At 43.1% G+C, this 13,491-nt stretch overlaps 1 protein-coding gene across 6 annotated transcripts in view; it reads left to right on the plus strand.

Moving 5' to 3' along the window:
* Positions 1 to 13,491, plus strand: part of RAPGEF1 (Rap guanine nucleotide exchange factor 1) — an 85,956-nt gene that overhangs the window by 35,725 nt on the left and 36,740 nt on the right. For all 6 annotated transcript variants that reach the window (XM_082775640.1, XM_082775643.1, XM_082775641.1 and 3 more), the window contains 6 exons: positions 1,327 to 1,505; positions 4,660 to 4,816; positions 9,630 to 9,718; positions 10,110 to 10,262; positions 11,760 to 11,883; positions 13,193 to 13,376. In XM_082775640.1, coding sequence (XP_082631766.1) covers positions 1,327 to 1,505; positions 4,660 to 4,816; positions 9,630 to 9,718; positions 10,110 to 10,262; positions 11,760 to 11,883; positions 13,193 to 13,376 — 886 coding nt within the window. The remainder of the gene's footprint in view (positions 1 to 1,326; positions 1,506 to 4,659; positions 4,817 to 9,629; positions 9,719 to 10,109; positions 10,263 to 11,759; positions 11,884 to 13,192; positions 13,377 to 13,491) is intronic.

A 13,491-nucleotide genomic window follows, 5' to 3' on the forward strand; every position in this document is an offset into this window, starting at 1 on the left:
TGGAGTTCAGGCGACTTGGAGCAGGGATTGAGGTGCCTGGTGAGCATCATCATCAGAAGCTGAAGCATCAGCAGAGTTTGGGCACTTCCCAGAAGAGATGGAACATGATAGAGTGGCTTGCAGGTCTTGGATTTGGACTTGGGCTTCTAAAATCAGAGCTAGATGGGACTTGAGATTAATTCTTTTATGGAACTGGCCCCAAATTACTGACCAATGCTGCCTATAAATTGTTCTTCCTTAAACCTTTCAGGCTGCTGGCCTGATTTTGGAGAACAGCAGCATTTTAACAGCTGACAAGAGTATGGGGAGCACACAATGCCCATAAGTCATTAATTCTTGAGGCTGAATTTACTGAAGAGATAATGGATGAAACCTGACTCTGCTAAGCTCTCGGCTCCTTTCCTAGCAGTATTCAGTAGTTAATTTAAATCTCACTTAGGAACTACTTGCGGCACTAGAAGTCCTCCAGGCATACTCTGTTAAACTTTTAAAATATATATCCCTGTCCAGATTGCCATTAGGATATCATATATCATTTATTAATTTCTTTTTTTAATGTTGGCAATGGCACGGAGGTTGGTGACCACAGCTCAGCTTTATTCCAATGAATTTTTCTCTTCTTTAGCATTCCCTCACCGGTGCCAAAACTTGGCTTTCACAGTCTGTCCTGTGGAAAGTGTGCGAGTTCCCTTGTTACAGCAGCAGCACAAAATGAATTAGACTGGAGATTGGAAAGGAGGTTTTTATTTGGAAATGGAGAGACAAGACTGTAGCCTTGTTTCAAACGAGTAGGCATATAGCAATCAGCTGAACTACTCAGGATGATAAAGGTGAACACCATACGTGTCACTGTCAGGGTTGGAGGCATCTTGTCGGGATTGTTTTGGAGTCTGAGATTTGTATGGGTTCTTTTCAGGAGGACAGCTTTATTAAAACAGGTAGTCGTTGCCTCTTGTCTTTCATTATCATTACTTATCTGCACTTAGTATATTTTTTTCTTTCACTCTCCCAGTTTGGTGCGTTGGTTTCGAAGTAATGCCCTAGAAGACATCAGTAGTGTGAATCTTAGCCAAAAACTGATCTCGATTAGCCTTCAATTTGGAATGTGCATCTTGTAATTCAGAAAGTCAAAATGTTGGTTCAATTTTGCACTATTTTCTTGAAAGAGTAAGAATTAAATTTGAAGTGTTTGTGGTGGAAGGGGTTTTCTCCAGTCTTCTGAAGCAGAGTATTTCTCTTGAGTTTTCGCTGTCCTTCAGGTAAGTTAAAGTAACTTTGCCCTTAAAAATGCTGAGGTTTTAATATTTCTCTCCCTTTCTTCTCTAGAACGTATCGTGGCTAGAGGAAAAGGAGAAGGAGGTTGTCAGTGCATTGCGCTACTTTAAGACTATTGTGGACAAAATGGCAATTGATAAGAAAGTTTTAGAGATGCTGCCAGGTTCAGCAAGCAAAGTGCTGGAAGCCATCCTACCCTTGGTGCAGACTGATCCACGCATCCAACAAAGGTAAGTTTCCTTCTTTGGTTTTGGAAATATGACAGATCTGCAAGCTTCTTTGTTTCTTAAGTCTGAAGAATTATATCACACAGGAGACAGAAAAAATGCTGTAGTAGCTAATAAATTGACTACCATTTTTATTAATTATGCGGTAGTTTTTAAACGTAATTTAAAAGCAAACTCCCTGCTGTGAAGAAGCCCATGCTACGGAAAGATAAAACAAGTTAGAATGGATTCAGAGAGGAGGAAAGACTGATTCTTAGCATGAATGTAGAAATTCATCATTTACTAGCTATCTTATTCTCCTCTAAATTCTGTACGGTTTCTGAAGTCCATGGTAGTATGCTAAAAGCTAGCAAAGTCCAATAGCTTCTACCTGAAAAACAGCTTATCTTCAGGGTAATCCCTTTCTGAGTTCAGTTTATCTGTCCCCATATTAGAGAAGTCAGCCTGTACTGTTTGCTGCTTTGGTTTTGAATTTACTGGACCAGATACAGAACAGAAGTAAACAGATGTACTTCAGTAGATTAGCCAGTTCAAGTTCATTCCTGTGTGCTCTCAACAGATTATTTATAGGTTTGCTCTGATGCCTACTGTATTATGTTTTAACCAGTTAGGCAATGAGTTTGAAGCCAGAAAAGATGTAGAAATGTGCCAAAACAAAGCTCAGCGTGCATTATAAGAATCTGTGGAGTCATCAAGCCACGGAGATACAGCTGCTGTTCATAGATGCTGGAGCAATTGATTTAAACAAAGCAAGCAAACATCGCTGAATAATAAAGAATGAGCAGAACTAGCACACACAGACAAAAGCACAAAATTAAGCAAGAAATGCACAGATTTTTGGTTTCTGAATCCTGCCAGTTTTTGCGCTGTTCCCGTTTGTTTTCCCAGTAAGCATCTCCAAATTTCTTGTTCGAGATGTTTATTTCAGTTCTGATGCGGGAAAGGTTTATGGTATGGCTAAGACAGCTAGCTGTAGGGTGCTGATATTTCATAAACAGATGCTTAGTGCTTTTTGGTCCTGATGCATAGGGCCTGGTTTTCTGTGACAGTACAAATGGAAGGACACAATGGGTGGCTAAGAGCTGTGGCTGGGACGGGAGACGTGCAATTTAGGTTAGGTTTGTAGAAGTACAAAGAGCAATAGCTGTTAGAATTGGAGCATTCACCAGGCTTCTGGGATCAGACACAGAAGTTTCTTCCCTTGCTATCAGGTTTCCCGCAGTCATTAAATTTCTGACAAGCACCTGCTTTCACTTAATAAAAGAAAGAACAAACTTTCCCCTTACATCAGGAGAACATGTAAAATGTCAGCAAATATTTTTAGGATAGATAGAAAATGTCATCTTTGTAGTCACTCGCTTTGATTTGTGTATCTACTGGGTGTTTGCTGGGCGATGTTTTCTTCCAATAATATATTTGGAAATAAATACCAACTACATGGTCTTTAGCAGCAGCAGCAGCAATATTTCAGATGGTTCTATTCTTCAAATCCCTTATAACCTCTCTCTTAGCAGTAGGATAGTGTAGCCTCGACAGTTGGATATCCTCAGTTAGCCCGTGAGCAGAACTTTTGTGGCTAGTTGTCAATGGAGCAGTCTGTACTCTCTGGAAATGTCATGCATTACAGCACGGATCCTGTGTGTATGTTCTGCCTTGTTTGACTTCACAGATAAAAAGGGGATTTGACATTCTCAGAAAGCCATGTCCTTTCATGCCTACCTGTACGCTTTATTTTGAGTCGTGGCAGGGCATAAAGGGGTGGTTTTGATGGTAAATCCCCCTCAAGAAAAGCAAGCAAGGCTTGTGTCAGTGTGGAAGAAAGCCCTACAATTACTGTTGGACTTCTTTTTGCTTGAGGGGAAGCATTTGCATCAAGGAAAAAAGTAATTAAATCTAGCACAGAATGGGCTTTCAATTACTGCCTCTTTAGGAGGAAGCAGGCTGAAGATTAATGGCAAAGAAATCAAAGCCATAGAAAGAGATGGGGGAGGGCCCTATTTGGGAAATATCTCCTACGAAGATAATTTCGTTTAAAATTAGAACAACTGGCAAGCACCATGCTTTTAAAACAAACAAACAGAAAAGCACTTGCCATTGTTTGTATCCCTCTGGTTGTAACTTGACAATAGTTTTATCCCTGGTTCTGCAAACCTGGTTCACCTCAATAATCTCATTGAAGTTTGTGGGCTTGATTCTCTTCTCACAGATAATGAAATTACTGGAGTTAAGCCAGTGTAAAATGGATACCAGACAGAAACGGGAAGGTTCAGAACACTCTTATCAGTAATGATGGCAAGATTGCACCTTCTCTTATCTCTTTATGGTTTTGATGCAGTTTGAAATTGATTTAACTTTACAAAGAATTGTTGAAGCATTGCCATCAGCAGTCCTGTTAGCACACCTTGTTTAGTAATGAAGTAAGTGTTTTCAGAATAGCCAGGAAAATGCCTGCAAGCACTGTTGTTACAGTTAACTTTTATTTGGAGTTGTCATCCTTCCAAAATTCTTTTTTTTTTTTCCTTCAGAACAATAGCTTCAGTTCTGTTTCTCATTAAAAGCAAAACAAAGCAACACCCTTCCTCTTCCAGACCTGAAATTCATTCAGTTCAATTTCTGTTAAGAAGCAAGTTTTAATTACATGTTTTCAGGCGTTATAAACAGTGAGAAAATGATTTGTAAAAGAATGAATAGTCATCTCTCAATTATCTAAGACATTTTTGGGAGAGTTAATAAGGAGGAAGAAAAGCATAGTTAATGCTGAAATAATATCAATTAGACTTAACTACAGGATACAGTAGTTACCTTTGAAGTTAAGGCATAGGATGGAGGTGTAAATTAAAAGGGGAAGAGCATTCTTCTGAGCATTGCTGTGTTGACTTGCAGCCCAGATAATGGGTTGGTTGTACTTTCATGCTGTTGTTCCATTTGGTACTGGTGAACAGGAGAGCAACAGCAACGGAGTCGAAACCCTGGCTTTGTCACCTGCTAAACACAAATGATGAATGTCAGAGTTAAAAAGAGAACAACAGAGGACACAATCAAAATTTTAACAGTATGAAATACACTTTAAGTCAAGCACTTTGTAGAAACTTCTGGTGTTATCTCCATAATTTCATTTTATTTATTTTTCTTGTCTATTTCCTTCCATGCCGTCCAGTTCTGCCATCTCATCCTGCTACAGCCGTGTGTACCAGAGTCTGGCCAATCTCATTCGCTGGTCTGATCAAGTGATGCTGGAGGGTGTGAATTCGGAAGACAAGGAGATGGTGACAACAGTTAAGGATGTCATAAAAGCTGTTCTGGATGGAGTTAAGGTATGTGAGACAAGAACTGTACATTATAGAAAGTATACAGTATCTGTGTTTTAGAAAAGATCTAGGTGAAAATCTGAAGTTTTTAAGTGCAGGTAAGATCTATTCTTGGCTTCAGTAAACTTACTTCAGATCAACAGCTCAGTAAGTGAAATGATCCTGCTTGGTGTGCTGTTTAAAGACTAGCATAAATGGCTTCACCGTTAGTGTGCACTTCTAAAATGTTTACCCTGGCATTTGGATGGCTTGCAAGAAGCCCTAATTCTTTATTGAGCATTGTATTAATTTTTCAGCAAGCCATTCTCCCCATCTCCCATGCAGATTACAGGTCAGAGTTTGTATATTTTATGTCTAGACAAAATTTAACGGAAATGCTTCCTGTCAATGCCTACAGAGAATCAAAGATTCCAACTTCATCTTTTAACGTAAGGTTCAAGGTATTTGTCAGTGATACGTCACCGCTTTCAGCAGTTGGATTAGGGTGTGGGACCGGTGATGAGCTAAGCTCAGTTTTCTGGAGATTAATTTTGCATAACTAATGGAAACGTTTAACAGAAACCTTTGTATCCTTTGTGAGACCTGCTTACAGTATTCCCTCCCTGCCCTACCCAGGAAAATCTGTTGGCTTCTCTTCTACCTCCCAGTAAGTTTTTGGTACCCATTATTTCTTACTGTCCCTTACTGTTTTCCCTCTGCTGATGGCCACAGAAGTTGTGCGTTCAGCTGTCCTGGCACTGCAGTTAAAAGTTTGCTCAGGATGCTGGTGGAGAGACCATCATATCTCCTAGAAATCTTATTCTGAAAACTGTAGAGAAGGTTAAGCAGGGCTGAATTGAAAGAGGAATGTTTAAAGGAAGCACAGTAGGACATTTGGGGTAGATTTTTAAGATCTGCAGCAGATTTTTCAATTGGATTGGTATATCAGGAGCAATTATCTTTCACTGTACTCACTCAGTTTAGTTTCTATTACCCAGAGTTAAATGTAAAAATCAAATGGATCTCCCAAGCTTTGCCTGTCACATTTTCAGGAGTCTTGGTGTGTTGTTTGCGTGCTCTGAATATCTCTGTAACGTTACTTAAGCACAGCTACTAAACCCTAGTATGACTTGCTGAGCCATTAAAACAAACATCTTTCAAACAAAACATTTCCATCACCAAAAGATGACAGATTTTCCAGGATTATTTTGCACAATATGCCCTTCAACTTTAAGCTCCAGATTTGGAAGGTAAAGCCAGTATTAAATTTGCACAGCAGGGTGGAGAAGAAGAGTTGAGCGTCACGTCCCAGCTTCTGTTAGCGTTGGAATTCAGCGGCAATTTGTAGTACGTGGAAATCTGCACCGTGGTAGCTGAACTTCAGGACCCCAGTAAACAGTGAGACAGTTCACCCAGCTTAATGAACAGGTTCACTTAATGAACCTGTTCGGTCCCGTGTTAGCACAGGATCCAGGCTACAGTGGTGCGGTCTCGTTGCATCAGACTCGGACACCGGCTGTCCTTTCACTTCAAGCAAGATTTAAACACCTGGTTCCTGTGGCTTCCCAGCCAAAGCACCGTGCCTGTCAGAGGGGGAAGCTCTGGGACGTCTGCTGGAAGTGATGCAGGGAGGTCCGTGCACCGCTACGCCTGAGCTGTTAAGCCCTGCTGAGCAGCGTGGATGTAGCAGTCTCCTCTTGCCGTTGGACTAAAAGTTATTTTGGCCGTCCACTTGGAGCTGGCTCGTGTCTGGTCAGCTCAGAGCGTGATTAGAGCAGATGTGAGGCCGTCTGGGCAGATGTGGATGTGTCTGCCCATCCTCGGGTCAGCGTTTGGAAGTGGCTCGAGCTCATCTCCTGCTGCCTAGCAAGGAGCGAGGCTTATTTTAGAAGGGCCAAGGCAGCCTTCGTATCTGGAAGCAGAACTGAGAAGTTGGACACTTCTCTGCTGTGGGGAGCTTTTCTTGTTTTTCTGGCAGATCACACCAGCTCCACTTCCACATTTCAGTGCTTACTTCCCCCTTTACTTTCAGAACTGAGCATGAACGAGTCTCTGCTTCACTTGTGTTATTTGCTGTTTTCATCTCAGGTTTTAGCGCCTTGCTAGCTGTGTATAACAGGAAAGAAAAAATCCTTGTTTTGATTACATAACTTCTTTAAAAAGCGCCTCATTTGGAATTTCCAGTTTGCTGAAGTAGCGTAAGTTTGTGGAGAGGCTTTAATTAGCTCTAATTACTGCTGCAGGTATCTCTGCTTGCTGATAACGAACAGCACAACGTGCATCTGGCTCAGGCACATGCTGATTACCTCGGTGTGCACACTGAAGGTCCTGGCTTGGTTTCCAAACACCAGTTCTTCTTCTGGGGCTAGGGGAGAGGAGAAAAAGCCAGGGTCTGGGCAATCCGGTGGTATTTGTCTAAGTTTAGAGGAAGAAGTGGTCCCCTCAGGTGTTGTCAGTCATTTGTTGTCTCAGTGTCTCTGGTGTGTGGTTTTATTATTTGTTCGTCTCCACAGCAGCCATGTGCTGAATAATTCTGAAGACATTTTAGAGCCAAACGTGCCTGTTTCACCTTGTAACACACGCTCCCATGTGGTGGGCAGGCGTGCAGCCACAGCAGCCGGTGTAACAGGGAAGCTTCCCGAGCCCTTTGGCCCTGGGTGTCAGTAACGATGACAAATGATGGGGGCATTTTTCCTTCCATAGCCCTTTCTGTGGCCAGGAGCATCTATGGAGCGTTTTGGCTTTAGGTCTGAATGCCCATGTGTTTTATTTCCCTTATCACGCACTGTGTGGCTGCTCTTGCTCGGGAGCACCTGGTGGTCCTGCAGGGTCGGTTTGAGCCCAGGGAAGTCTCCAGAAACCTCTTCAGCAGAGGGGGTTTGTCCCGAAAGCAGGAGGTGACAATCCCCTGGGTCACCGCTCACTCCTGACACTGACTCAGAGAGTGGGGCCGGCTGCAGCCGGAGGCATCAAGCGGTGTCACTCGGGTTTCCAAATTGCACAATTCACAGAAAAGCCTTGTTTGGGGATCGTAGGCTCCCATTCCTGTGATGTTCTGTAAGCTTTATAGGGGAATTTGGAAGTCTAAAAGGAACAGCAAGTTTTTGATTAAACATCATTCTGAAAGAGAGAATGAAACAGTGGAAAGTCCATCTTCAAAAATCAGTTTCTCCTATGAGAGCTGGGGGCCTGGGGACATTCATCAGAGAAATCTGAGGTCAATTCAGTGTCTGCTTTGCTTGTGTGGTTCTTCTGTGATAAAAGAGCCTTAATGATTTTACTTTTCTATGTAGTGTGTGATGTACCTTACCCCAGGGACATTAGAGGTTATCAGAAGCCCTGACAGTGTTGTGTCCGTCTTTGCCCAGCATTTACCTGTTGGCAGATGTGGCCCTGTTTGGAGGTGGTGTTGGCGAGGTGCTCGGCTGTGGTCAGCTTGGTGCTGGGCTTTTTCTTATCGAGGCTTCTCAGAAAATGCTGTTCCTGGCCAGAGCTCTTCTCTGTCTGCCCCAGACAGGAACGGCTTCATAGCCTTAGCCCAAACAGACATTTGGGTGCTCTCTTCCTCCCCAATGTGTGGGGGATTTTCCAAGACAGCTTCTTTACAGCTGAGCGTTTTGTTGTGTGCTGGGGGGACACGGTGTAAATTATTTCTGTGCCCAAGCTCCCACCAAGATTGTGAGTGTGATGTCTAAACCCAAATCAGTTGTGGTGTACGCTTGATATGGCCTGTGCTTTCCATCCCTCGCACATCCAGGGCAGTGCTTTGTTCCTGTTGTTGTACATCTGCTGTCTTGTGGAAGTTCAGCTTTAAATAGAGCCTTATACAGAAATACGTGGGCTAGAATATTCTCATTCCTCAGAAGGAAGAGGCAGTGACAGTTTCTGACCTCAACAGGCGTGAATGTGACGATGATAACGGAATGATGACACTGTACTTCAGGCTGCTTTAAAAAATATACAGAATAAAAAATTGATCCCATATAATTTCCTTTGCATAATATGCTGGGAAGCCAGTACAGTCAGGAGGCGCTGCCAGTTATCCAGCCTAGCTGTAAGAGGGCACGTGTTTGTGAGCAGTAGATCTCTTTGTTGGCCTCAGACACCTGTAAAATGCTCTCTCCATCCTTCTGCTGTGAGTGATTGTGGTTTTGACTGCTGACAGACCGGTAGTTCAGGATTATCAGCCCTTATCTCTTTATCCACAGCCTTATCTGTCTGTAGCAGATACACTGTAATAGTTCCCTGAATTACTGAGACTTCCACTGCTAGCATGTTAAAAGTTGGCTTTGGGGGAAGCTGGCCTTTTAGTAAAGGTGTTCACTATTTAATTTGTTGTTGGGCATCTTACAGAAAACCTTTTTTTTTTTTTTAATGAATGGATGAAAGACTTATTTATGGAATATAAAGCAATTAGTTGACTCTTTTACTGGGTAAATGAAATACTTAACTGCAGAAGGTATTTCTGTGCTTTATGTAAAGTCAGCTTGCCATTGTCTAGAGTGTTGTGGGAAACACGCTTGTGATGACAGAGGGAAGAGGAAGCACAGCAAAAAGACACGTATGTGGCTTTGTGCAGAATCCCCATAAGGCCACGATTTGTGGCTAAAATGCTTAAATATGGCTAAACTGCTGCTGGGTGCAGGCTGTTCCCTGCACCACCTCATTTGTGGTATCAGATTTACACCCAGCTCACAGCTTTCTTGGTGTCCATGCCAATGTTAATCCATACCTGGTAACCAAGAGTGCATTGCAGTGGCATCCCTTTTTGTCCTAGAAGGTTTGAGTGTTACATGTGTAATAATTCTTGCCTTTTTCTTCTCTCCCCTCCACCCATCAGGAGCTGGTCAGACTCACGATTGAAAAGCAGGAGCATCCCTCTCCCACCAGCCCAGTTAAACCCAGTTTACCAACATGTAAATCTGACAGGTGGGTCACTGACAAACATGTGTCATGCATGCAATCTAATACAGTAGCTGGGATTATTTCTGGCTACTGATAATTGGATTAAAGCACTCAAATATTTTTCACAATGGATAGCATAGTGCTTTTTACATAGTCTTATGCATTACAGTGGGACAACTTGAAAGAACAATATGCCGTAATAGGGAAGTTACCAAAATCTGGCAATGAAGCATCACTTGGCCATGGTGTGCACGTTGTATTCTGTACATACATCTAATTCTACTTGCAGATGTGAATTCTGCCTTCTGCTGTAGGTTTCTCTCATGGCATATGATTTAAAGTACGTATTAATCTGTCAGCATGCTGCATTCCAGCGGTGTTTTATGATCTACAATCTGTATTTTGCTTGTTACAGCCCATCAGAACTTCCTCTTACAGACCGAGAAATGGAGATCCTAAACAAAACAACCAATATGACTCAGTCAAATGAGCTACTGACTGACTCCATGGATGAAGAGGTTGCACCTCCTAAACCCCCTCTGCCTTGCATTCGTGTGGCAGAAAACAGGTAATGCTGGCCAACTAGCAGTGCCTCTTACCAGCCTCTTGTTTTTTTTTCAATATTCTTGTCAAAATGTGTATGAGAGGTCATTGTGAGTGTTAGTAATGCCTCTGCATTTCTAGCCCTCCATGGTAATTCTTTGCAGCTCCTGCAGTCTGTTCATGACTTTATGTTCTTTGTCTTGTTTTGAGCAGTACCCTTCATTGTGTTTTCCTTGCTTTCTTTCTTTTCTTTTTTTTTATGTGAGGATAATAATGCTTGAGCCTCTCAGATGAGAGGCATTGCCTAAATGCATCAAATCTTTTATTTAAAGCCATGTAAATGCACACCGTGTTCTGCACAGCACTGCGCAGCAGTTTCCTGTGCAGTTTTAGTTGTGGTGTGTGCTTTTATATCCAGTGGGAAATGTTCTCTTAACCTCGGCTGGAAATTACCAGCCTGTCCTGCACATCCAGGGGGTTCTGCGTTGGTTATTAGCCTAAGAGTGAAAGGAGTCACTACTGTGTGAAAAAAATCTTTTACTCTGCTGTTCTTACCCTGTTCTGCGAGTAACCACATGAAAGTTTCTACGTTCTATTTTGGGACGGAAAAGAAAACCCCCAATTTACAGCTTTTTGGTGTGTGTGTGTATGATGTTTTTCTTCTCTAGTACTGGTGCTAATGGATGGTGTGAAAATGCGTGTCGTGTGCTAATTTGAAAATACAGCATTGAGGGCTGTGGTTAGCAGAAAAAAAAAATCCCATTTCAATGTGTATTATGAATTCTCATGGGTTATATTATAAAAATTTCCCATTATGATCCAGGAACAGAATATGTGTGCTCTTGGGAACCTCGTAGGTTTGGTAACGGCCAGAATTATTTGTCATTAGAAGCAAAACCTAAATGTACAGTGGTTGAAATCTCACTGGTTACTACTAGTGGGTGTTTAATAATGTGTGTATCCACACCGATTAATGCCAAAACGTGGGCCCATGCTGCATATATGCATGACAATACTGACTGACCTGTTGCCTCAAGTTCACCAGGAGTGGAAAAAGGCAGACGGAATTTTCCTGACCTGTAAATTTTTGCAACTTTGAACCCCTTTCAAACCTGGAAGGTTTGAGGAGGAGGAAGAAGAGACTTGTGTGAAATGAAAGCTTGTTCAGGTCAACCAAAACATTTCATTTGGACTTCCACCACTTTCATTTAAAAATAATTGCTGTGCTAATTAGCTTCATTAAAAATAATTTTTCAAACAGCAATTATTTTTGTTTCTGAAACACTAACTCTTTTCCAAGCTTAAAAAAATAAATCATTGCACAGGACCTTCCCTGTGAGAGTGTTCTTAAATCGGTGTTTGTCACCACTTCGTTGAATAGCTTCTGGCCAGCTTTGGACAAGAAACTGTGAGGTTTGAGCCTAGCAAGGCAAAGGCTTTCTGCAAAGCCAGCTCCTGAAGCCTCTGAAAGTCTTTCTGATGGTTGAGTAATGGAAGCATTAATGCCTCTTGTGTCTTGCAGCCCTCCTCCAGCCTTGCCCCCTAAAAAGCGGCAATCAGCACCTTCCCCAACCAGAGTGGCAGTTGTGGCCCCCATGAGTCGAGCCACCAGTGGGTCCAGTTTACCCGTTGGAATCAACAGACAGGTAACGGCATCACCCCTTTGTGAAAGCCAAGGGGGACGTGCTGCAGAGCGGAGCAGAAGCTCAGAGAAATGCTGGGTCCTGCAGCCGTGCGGTTCCCAACACGCCCCTGCTCGTCCCAGGCAGCCCCATACTGAGGAGTGCTGCAACAGGAGCTTTAGTGGCAGGAACGTTGATGTAAGAAATCATGGGAAGGAGCTGAGTTTTCTTTTTACATTGCTGTTGTACTTGAATAATGAATTTCTACAAACTTTGTTGCCTTGAGGTGTAGCAGAATGTGAAAATCAGAAAGGTAGAGTGGTGCTGTGTCAAATAGACCAGGGTGTAGGGCGGTTGGCTGAACTTACAGGATATTACCAAGGCTTACTTACAGGCCAGGGATCCTGTAGCAGATTGACATCAGAGGTCTGTATCCATCCAGTCTCAATTTAAGACATCTTTTAACCTAAGCAGTAATGTAAGCATCTGCTCTGACGGCTACAGGTGCTTTGGGGAGATTTGCAAATTTTCTGGTAGAAGCATGGAAAACTTCGGGCTGTGTGTGTTAGTCATAGCCTATCGCTTATGCTAATGTGGGGTTTACAGGATTGTAAATGAATCATTTTTCTTCACACCTTCAGAAACTGATTGACTCAGCAGTGAGGACTTGAATCATGTTAAAAGTGCAGCAAAATCGAATCTTGTCCTCCTCAGCTCTGGCTTAGGGAGGGAGCCTCTGCTGTCAGCTGGCTGACCCAGCTAAAGCCGTGGCAGTGCCTCAGTTACTGGTACGATCACACTTACACTGGTTTGCAGGGGTGGGAATACCTGAGAGGTTGGCCTGAGGTAATTTCTGAAATAGAAATGTAGTCATAGGCACAGAGAGCTGACGTTAGCTGCATCCCACTATCTCTTATTTACCCTTTGCATACACAAAAACTAACCAAATATTTGATGAAGCCCGTTATTTAATGAGAATTCTTGCCATCCAGTTACCTCGTATCAGTGCCTTGATGAACAGCCGTCAGCTGTGTGTGGCGGTGAGGAACTCACTCACCTCAGCAGCTGGTGATGTCCTCTGTGGATCACAGCACACCCTGCAAATGCACGCAGAGCTCCCTACACAGGCTTGCTCTGCCACGTGCCCTTTAATCAGAGTTTTTCTGGGGTTCTGGTGTCTAAATAGGGAGGGCGAGCAGCACTGATCCTCACCCATCCTGGTTTTCTTACCACAGCTGTCAGGTGTTTGTTCCTTGGGTTGGTCCTTAAAACTAGCAAGCCGCCAGGAATGCTGATGATTTGTTGTTTTGTTTTTTTGTTTGCTCTGCCTCAGGATTTTGATGTTGACTGCTATGCCCAGAGAAGGTTGTCAGGTGGAAGCCACTCCTATGGGGGGGAATCTCCTCGCCTCTCACCGTGCAGCAGCATCGGCAAACTCAGCAAGTCAGACGAGCAGCTCTCCTCTCTGGACCGCGACAGCGGTCAGTGCTCTCGCAACACAAGCTGTGAAACGTTAGGTAAGCAGGGACGTGGCCAGGGCTGCCGAAGGAGCCCCCATCACTCCCGTTTGGGAGCTGTCATAGCCATGACGCAGTAAATAGATTGTGCTTGTAACTGTCAGCCTGCAGTTAC

This window comes from Aythya marila (genome assembly GCF_965140915.1).
Source record: "Aythya marila genome assembly, chromosome: 19".
Lineage (NCBI taxonomy): Eukaryota > Metazoa > Chordata > Aves > Anseriformes > Anatidae > Aythya > Aythya marila.